Consider the following 9,463-nt stretch of genomic DNA (forward strand, 5'->3'; position numbering starts at 1 on the left):
TAATTTAAATAATTTAAATATGGTACATAAAAAGCAAAAGAAGCGTCAAAATTTAAAAATTCGACAAGCATAGTAGTCACGTACGAGATATGGAATATGTGTTTACGGTAATCGGCGTCGCGGAGGTCAATATACCGTTAGAGACACCACGATATTCTTTTCTTTCTTTTCTATTTCGCTGAGCGCGTCACGTAGCACTAACTTACGAGCATCGCATTTTCCATTTCTTATAAATTAACTTGATCTTACGGAAAGCGTTCCTACAATTAGATAATGATATGATATAATTATACGATGTAATACCTATTTTGCATCCAAGTGAGTTTATAATATCGTTATTCGAGAATATATCACTTTTAATTTTATTAAAAAGTTCTTTAAGAAGATTCAATCCGTAACGATCCTTTGTCTTTGATTTTTATTGTACCTTAAAAAAATCTTAATGGATTTCAAGCCAGTTTAATGTGTTAATATCTATGCAACGATGAATCATTGGTATTTTTTTCTGCACAATGTTTTGTTAATAAGTTAGAGTTCAGTTAAATATCTCTCTTGTTTTCATTGAACGTTAAAAACATCACGTATAATCATCATAAGTAGATATATTATTCGTGCACAAAATTTACTTAGTCTTTGCAGTATATTTTATCATATATAATTTCGTTCGTTTTAAATTTTTCTTAACAAGCATTCAGAAGTCAAATAAAAATTTTCATTGACAAACATATTACATTCGAATTAGTAATGGAAATGAATGATCCGCGATCTATCATATGATGTACAAATAACAAATACTCGTACGTAGCACATACATCTCGTTTTTTTTTTTTTCACTTCATTGAATATCAATGAGATTACAATTAGACTTACGTTAGACATTATAAATATAAATCTTGATTTATTCACGCTTATATATGCTTTACGATACAGCTATCGGGTTCTTGACTCTAACACTACAAATAAAGCAAAGTTTTACGTAAGTACTTTCTATCCACGGGAGGATATACTCGCCTTATTATGCTTGTTTAGAAATGTCGAAATATAACTTCCAACCATAAAGGTCTTCTCATATCGAAATTTTCACGATTTAATTTTTCGCAAAGTAATTCAATGAATATTTCTCAACATCGATAGTCGAATCGAATATTTATCATATTCCATAATATTCTTTTTTTCTTTTTCTTCTTTTTTTAAAAAAAAAAAAAGGAGGGATATTATCAAATGTGCGTGTAGTATCGATCATGATGTTAACAGATTTTTTTTTTACAATTTATTTCTTATATTAATTATTAATTATATTATTAATCAAAGTGTATTCAATATTGAGAATAATCTAAAGCTCTTTTATTCTGCAGGTGCGAAGAGGCTACAGAAGTGGAGACGCATCATCAGCAAACGGCAGCAACAACGATGGGCGTCGCCGAGGATGAGACGCCGTCCTCTTTGACTTCTCATCCTAACCCTAACGTTAACAACCCCAACCAAGAAGGTACGTGTCAGAACTGTGAGTTCTTTTTGAAAATACAAATATTTTTTTTTTTTTCCTTTGTGTGCGTCTACCGAGATATATACATGTATATGTGTGCCAACATATACATGCCCTATCATGAATATCCAAATTATTTAGCAATCATGAATATTAAAATAATTAAATAATTTTTAACAATTTTTATTATTATTATTATTATTATCATTATTATTGAATTAGAAATACATATACAACGAACAAATAGATGTAAGATAATATAATTTTTTTTAAAAATTTGCAAATTGTTCACGGTTTGTATCATTTTCTTCGTTTTAACTTGGAAAAACGTTAAGAAACGCGCGGTTATTAATCCGTTTAATTACACGAACACGGAAGTATGTGGAAAGTCTCGATGTGACAAAGCTGCACTTCTCGCACAACACAAATTATTGTAGCGAACTTAACGACCCTTATCCTTTTCTCGTCTCTTCCGTATTATTAGCCCGTGTTTTGATCTTAAACTCACCGAGCTTAAAATTATGGAATACCATAGTTCCCTTTTTGCGGTTTCATCTTTCTAAAAAAAAAGTGTCCTTCGCGCATGCGTAAAACGTTCTTTGTCGAAACAAGAATTTACTTAAATTCAACGTATTTGAAAAACAATAGACAATGTTAACAAGTGTTTGAAGGTTAACGGGTTTTTCGAATAAATAAAACTTCTTTTATGACGTAGGTCGGTAAAATAGTATTCATCAATTTTATTCGCGATTCTTAATCCTTAAAAAACAAAAACAACTGGAAATGAAATTAATTTTCATATCTATTTTATATATGCTACTTTACGTTAAAATAATAATAAATTGAGGAAATGAATATGAATTTTTTCTGCGTATATATCGTACAAAATTGATCCATCGATAAATCTATTTTTTTGTGCAAACGTGATTTTCATTAAGTTTTAAACAACATTCGTCCCCAAATATTTCTCTATGATATTTTCGAACGAAATTTATTCAACTTTTTTAAAATGTTGTGACAACGTTTCAGCATTTGAGTTTATACATATATTGTAAGAATAACAAGAAAAAAGTATTCTTTGTGTCGTGTAATTTATTGTGTAAGGACTATTGTATTCGCAATTTCTATGAAAGAAATGGAAAGTGTGTAAATCTTCTCGTAAATCTCCCTATAATACGCGGAAATAATATCGTTACCATGAGTTTCTACCGTAAACAATTCACAATCAAACTTAAAAATCTTTTATATGTGTCTTTGTTATATAGACACGTTATTTATTCTATAAATATCAAATAGAGAAAAAAATTGTAAATTTATAATCGATACAATATTGCAATTCGATATAATAATTATGCTATATCGGAATATTGCATATAATATGTATCTAAGTTTGATGCTAAGAAGTACTTACAATGGAGGATCGAACAAGTGTTTCTTTCAATCCTGTTTGAACGAATATAAGAAATATTATCGGTTGGGCATCTTTTATCCGGTATCGGTTGGTAACGTAGATATCTTCGAACGGCAAGCAACAGGATGCATCCGTTCGAATAATGCCGCGTTACAAAGAAATTGTTAAAATCTTCGACGTGGCTTACAATTAGTATTTGTTGATTCATACTATGGTTGTTACCATGCACGTTCCGAGTACTGTGTTGACGTTATTAGAGTGGAAATCCTGCTTGGTTGTATTTATGTGATCGCTCTACCGATTCCTCTTTTTCATAAAAATTATCTTCTAATTCTTTGTGCATTGTTGGAACTAAGTAATTTTTTTTTTTTTGTTTTTTTACTTTAAATCTTTTAAACAATAGATACGTTCTTATACGAAATACTTTATACGAAATACTTTAAATTTCGATATTTTTACACAACGTAAGGAAATAAATAATAATTTAATCAATCTTGGAAGAAAATTGATTATACAATGTATTTTTAGTTCGTAAGCTAACAGTTCCGTAATATTTTCACCTGGTATGCGACATGTAGTAGAGCACTGCAGTATTTTAGTTAGGTCGAACTGCGCTTTGAACCGTTGCCAACAATTTCTTTGTCTTTATCATCCTGGTTTTTCCTCTTCGTCGTTCGAACCTTCTGTAACCTCGCCTTTGTATTCATTTCACCTATGGATATTCTAGGTCAAGTGTGTATTTTAATGATCATCAACGTCACCAAAATGAAGTTTTTTTTGAATCGCATACATACTCGATCCCAATCACCCTTGCAATATCTTTAATTAAAATAATAAATCTTTAATAGTTATATCTTGCGGTTTATATCTTACCTATTTTAATCAGAATTTTTTTTTTTGAGAAGAAACAAAAATAAAACGAAGCGAAAATCATCATTTTAAAATCATATCGAAAATTGTATATTCGAGAGTTATTATCTTCTGAGCGTTAATAAGCCACTTTCTTTTCCGCGAGAACAAACAATAAGGTGCCTGTACAGTTCAACGTTCTCATCGACATTGTATCTTTTCTTGTATTTATTTGAATTCATTTGGTATCGAAAAAGAACGACAAAGATTTATGAGTTAAATAAAAGAAAATTAAATGTTAAATAAGATACATTAAGAAAAAGATGTCGGCATCGAAGCGTAATCGAACGATTTATCCACATGTGAATTTCCTGTATACGGAGGGTACTGTCCTTAATGGATTGCATAACTTACATTCATTACAGAATCCTCGTTGGCGCCTCTATTTTTATGCGAAAAATACCGCACTGGCGTCTCTAACCATTTTACGATTTATTACTGAACTCTTCGCGTTAGTCGCGCCTTCTGATCGACGATGCCAATCAACATCCACTCTAGACATCTAGATTTCGTCTGTTTAACTGCAAATTTATTCAATAATAGATGCTTATCGATTATTTCCTCAGTCAGTCTTTATATAAAATCGTTGAACTTAATTTAACTTATCATGAGTCACTTCTATTTTGAAATAACTTATCTTATCGATTTAACGATTATTTTTTCATTTTTTTTTTTTTTTCTTAAGAGATCTAAAAATTCAGATTTATAATAGGAATGAAATTATCTAAGTTTTTAAAAATTGCAAGGAAGCATTATTTTTATAATTATAATCGCGAAAATTATAAGAGATCTTTAATTATTATAATATATTTCTAATATTTTTATAATTTAAATATATTTTAAATCCTCCCTGTATCTTCGATTTTCTGTATGTCTTCGAATCCTGCGTTTCCAATAACGATCAAAAATATGGTAATGATATGGAAATATCGTTCCCTTGACGCACTTTCGTATTTATGTTGGTATTAAATTTTAATAGCACTCTATACGAATAGTATAAATAAAGTTGTTCAATCGAAATTAAATACGATAACTTAATATTACATTCTTAATATTTAACATAACTTTAACTTGGCACATCACAGTGTGTAACATTCTAACCTCACTTTCATCATGGAAAAAGCGCGGGAAATTGCATTAATTCCGAAATACTACTTTTTTGTATCATTTGTACACATATTTATCGAGTTATATAATCTTCAATTAAAAATCAATAATTTTAATTAAAATTTGAATAAAAATTACACATTGGTAATTGTATCATAATATAAAAGTTTTCAAATCTTCTATTATACGTAACTTAATCTAACAAAAAATAAAAAATAATATTATGAGTGTTTCATGATTGAAATGATTCTTGATTCTTTATTTTGTTTCGATATGACTTATCTTTCAATGTTCACATTGTGTTTTAATTGAATGTTTGAAAGCTTTGATGATAATCATTCGCGTTATACGATTGATATGTTGAAATAATCAAAACATATATGTAACCAGTATAATATAACGTTGATATTAAATATTTTATAAATCATTCTTTGTTTCATTATTTTTCCTTTTGTATAACAAATTAATAAATTAATGAAATTTTATTTAAGAACTTTTGCAATTTATAAAAATATAAACGCGTAAAGAGGAAGTTAATGGAAGAGGCGTGAAGTCTCAGTGAACTCGATCGGACACGCTTTCTGTTTTTACTTCGTCTCTAGAACAAGCAGTTACGCTCCTCGCCCGAATAATAAATACGACTTTCCATTTTCAACGTAAGTGATTTTCTGTCAATCGCAAAAACAAATAATAAAAGGATCTTTTGAAATCATATTTTGGTAAATATATGACTACACGCGTTACACTAGACTAATCAAATGTCCAATTAAAAGCTTGTAATAAATATTCATTAATTTTGAAATCTGTTATTGTTAATATTTCAAATTGATTTTTCACAAAACTAACGCAACAATAAAAGTGTATTGTCAATTTCACTTTTAATAAATCTTGTACAAATTAACGTTAACGTTAAATTAAATATGTACAAGAAACACAATTTGAAATACAAAGACATATGAAGGATTTCATAGCACATGTGAACGTATTTGCAAGTAAATAAGGAGAGATTTGAGGGTTAGTTTTAAGAAATCACGTTATGTATACATATTTTACTCACACAAAATCGCACTTCTGTCACAGAACGTCAGCGTATCATATGCGTTCATTTCTTTTACTCTAATTTTTCATCTTTTTCGCCTACCTACGTTCGTCACTTATTCGTTCACCGATCGTGTCTATAAGCATATAGTATATACACAGGCGCCATATTTGTCGTATCGCAGTGTGGAAACACATTGTATATGAACGTCAACACAATGGAATACGACAACGTGTTGCTGTGTCTGAGAATGGCAAGTTGTCGCAAAAGTCTAGGTGTATTTATTCCGACATTTCTGAACTGTATTCTCTAGCAAAAGTATTATAAGAGTAACAAAGAGCGTGGAGATGGAAGAAGAAGGAAAAAGAAGATAAAGAAACAGTTACAAAGTATCGAGTGCGAGAGGGAGTTGACCGAAGAAAAAGTACCGGTGTGGTGGGGCAGTTAGCGACAGTATGCCGGTAGTGGTAACGCGGGTGTCGGTGTTGTGCCGAAGGTATATGCGTGCATAGATACACGAACACGCGCGCAGATTGGAAAGAGAAAGAGAATAAGAGGGAGTAAGAAGGAAGACCGACAGTAGACAAGAGGAGTGGTAGAGGAGCACGAAGAACCAAGTTGCCAGAGACAGTGTCGAGAGAAGTGGTCGGTCGGTGGCAGTTCGAGTCTGTCGTCAGGTCAAGAAACGTGTGGTTAGATTCGATTCGTTGGCAACGTTCTTCGCTCTTTTTTTTTTTTCTTATCTTCGTTAAAGTTTCTCGCGAACCGAATAAAATTGTGTAATTGAGAAGTATTCGCGACGTTTTTCAATATGGGTTAAAGAGTGTTTCTTCGTTTCTCGATTATATCTTATGTGCAAACTTCGTTAAGCTGTGTTTCAAAGTGTGAATTAGTGTGCGTATTGTGCAAGTTGTTTGAACGCAGCTCACTGATCGAGGTGGCACGTTTGCTTGTGTATTCGTCCCTCTCTTTTTTCGTTTCGTTCTTTCGTTTTGGTAGAGAACTGAGAGAAGATTATTCGATTGTTAATTGCAAGTAAAAAAAAACAAAGCAATATAAGTGAACGTTAGTTTATCGAAATCGAATGAACCGTATGCGTCGACGACGACGTCGAAGACGAGGACGAAGGGGATAGTCGATGGCAGTAGCGCAATGAAACACAGATAATGCGGCAACTACGTGACCGACCGAGCAACATTTAGTAATAAGAAAGATCAACCTCGACCTCCAAATACGTTGCCGACAGTATAATCTCGACGAGTTTATACTTCGAAGAGTTAACAAGTATATTCAGGAAATTGTTTTATCCATCTACTTTGAAAATCACATAATCATAGAAAATTTTCATCGTTCGATGTGTGCAAACTTCTATGAAGAGATTTTTATACTGGTCCTCGAGAAACCGTTAATCGAGACTGGATCGGTTCGAGCAAAGTAGGACAAAGTGCAATAATCCTACTTAAGGAAAAATCTGTGCTGTATACTTTTTAAATTTTTTCCACGTATAAGAAGCTAATGATCTCTGAAAAATATCTTAAATTATAAACAATAATATTTTGAATATACATATATATAATGTTTCTTCTATTTGTATAACTTATCTGGATATATTCTACGATAGCATAGTATTACATAGAAAGGCTGCAAATGAAAACTAAGTACCTTAGAAAGTACCAAATAAATCGAGTAGATCGTTCATTTTGTTAGGAATTTTAAGAGAATTAAATCATTAAGAAAACATTAAGTCCACCAAATTATCAATTTAAAACTGTTTAATCTGGTGTCTATATCTATATCCTGTTTGCGCAAAAGATAAAAATATAGAAAAACAAGGGCAAATTGAGATCGATTGAAATGATCGTCGGGAACATAACCGAATCCTGCTCGTTCTACGACAACGGAAAAAGAGAACGGGGAGATTAGTTGGAAAAAGGGAAACATTTGGATCGATCGGACCGAAGCAAAGACCCATTTAGAATACAGAAAGAATCGTCGAGGTATGTGCAACAAGTTAAGGGGAAGCACGTGACTGTTATCTGCTTAAAGCAAACATCCGAACAACATAGATAAAATTGGAAGCGACGACCGCAAAACTTGAGATATACGCGCAAAAAAATATATCCGCATATAATACGTTCTTTTTCTTACGCGAAGTAGCGAAGAAAAACTCGCTGGCCGAGTTTAAAGGAAACGTCAAAGATTGCGATCGATTTGTTGGTCACGAATTGAGGAAGTTGGAAATAGAAGGAAAAAAAAAAAAAAGAAAGGAGCGTGTCACGGGAGATTGGACGGGCAATTTCGTCGTTTTGTGTGCTAACATAACCTATACAAGTCGTTCTCGACTAGTTGATTATATACACGCCTATGCCGCGTATTTTTCGAAACCACGTAGCAACATGTTTGAATTTGTCGGGCAATTCTATTCACAGAAAGGCTTAAAACTTTGAATGACTTTCCCGTTTTGCGGCTTCATTTTTGACTCGTCCGACGAGAGGACGAGACAAATGCCCGTCGCTTCAGAAGATTGGGTCCCGCACCCGGCTAAGATAACCAGTTCTATTACCACTGTCAAAGGTGCCACTATCCAAAGCACGACTACATCTTGGATGTCGCCATACAGCAGAGCATCTCCGTCTGAACGTCCAACCTCTAACAACAACAACAATAATAATAATAATAATGGAGTTGTCATACTCGAAGGATGTAGACCACCTGCTGCCACCACTGCTAGAAGATTTCTCAGGTGGTTCAGCAGACTTGGTCAACCACCAATGGGGAAATCAGGTAATTAAATTAAAAATTGTTAATCGTTCATTTCTGTTGAAAGAAGACTGACTATGTTGTTGAGAAATTGTGAATAAATTGTTCTATCCCAAAATTTATTTTCGATATTGTGCAAAGATATAAAATAATATTAATTAATTTATAATTAAAACACAATTTTAAACAAAACAATATTTTTCTATTATATATAGAATTATGAACACTTTTGTATATCGATTCTGCGTGATGTAATAATTAATTCAATTACTCTGTTCAATCAAACTAGCCACATGTTTCCACGTAGAAAAGAACTCTTTAAGAAAATCGATATTCCTGCGGAATAACGCGTATAGACACGAAATATACATGCTCGAGTGTACTCTCGTCTTATTAGGTTCGTGGTACTGTTAGTCATCGCAGGTGTTCCGTACATATGGCACTCACCCATTAATAAAAAGTCCGTATTTATGTATGAGAGAAATGTATATTCCCGGCAACAGATAATTGAATAGAGATTCCGTTTGCGCACAATTAATACGAAAATCATTAACGATGATTTATAAGAAAAGAAGAGGTTTAAACGAAAAGAAAATCGTTATGACTTTGCCATTACAAATTCGAATAGAGATATGACGAAACTGGTGAAATTGGAAATTGTTTTATTAGAAACACGATATCAAGTAAATATAATAACTTATTGCAATCGAATAACATTTACATTAAATATATATTATTATTATTATTATAT

General features: G+C 32.0%; 1 protein-coding gene across 6 annotated transcripts in view; it reads left to right on the forward strand.

The window, feature by feature from the left end:
- The window catches only part of LOC102680215 (serine/threonine-protein kinase tricorner), a 41,766-nt gene that overhangs the window by 2,294 nt on the left and 30,009 nt on the right, over positions 1 to 9,463 (forward strand). For 2 of the 6 annotated variants that reach the window (XM_031511400.1, XM_031511402.1), the window contains exon 2: positions 1,356 to 1,504. In XM_031511400.1, coding sequence (XP_031367260.1) covers positions 1,356 to 1,504 — 149 coding nt within the window. Of the gene's footprint in view, positions 1 to 1,355; positions 1,505 to 8,318; positions 8,737 to 9,463 lie in introns of those variants that run through there. The other 4 variants (XM_031511401.1, XM_031511405.1, XM_006617561.2 and 1 more) reach the window with 3 other exon arrangements.

This window comes from Apis dorsata, unplaced genomic scaffold, assembly GCF_000469605.1.
Source record: "Apis dorsata unplaced genomic scaffold, Apis dorsata 1.3 scaffold_315, whole genome shotgun sequence".
NCBI classification, from domain to species: Eukaryota; Metazoa; Arthropoda; class Insecta; order Hymenoptera; family Apidae; genus Apis; species Apis dorsata.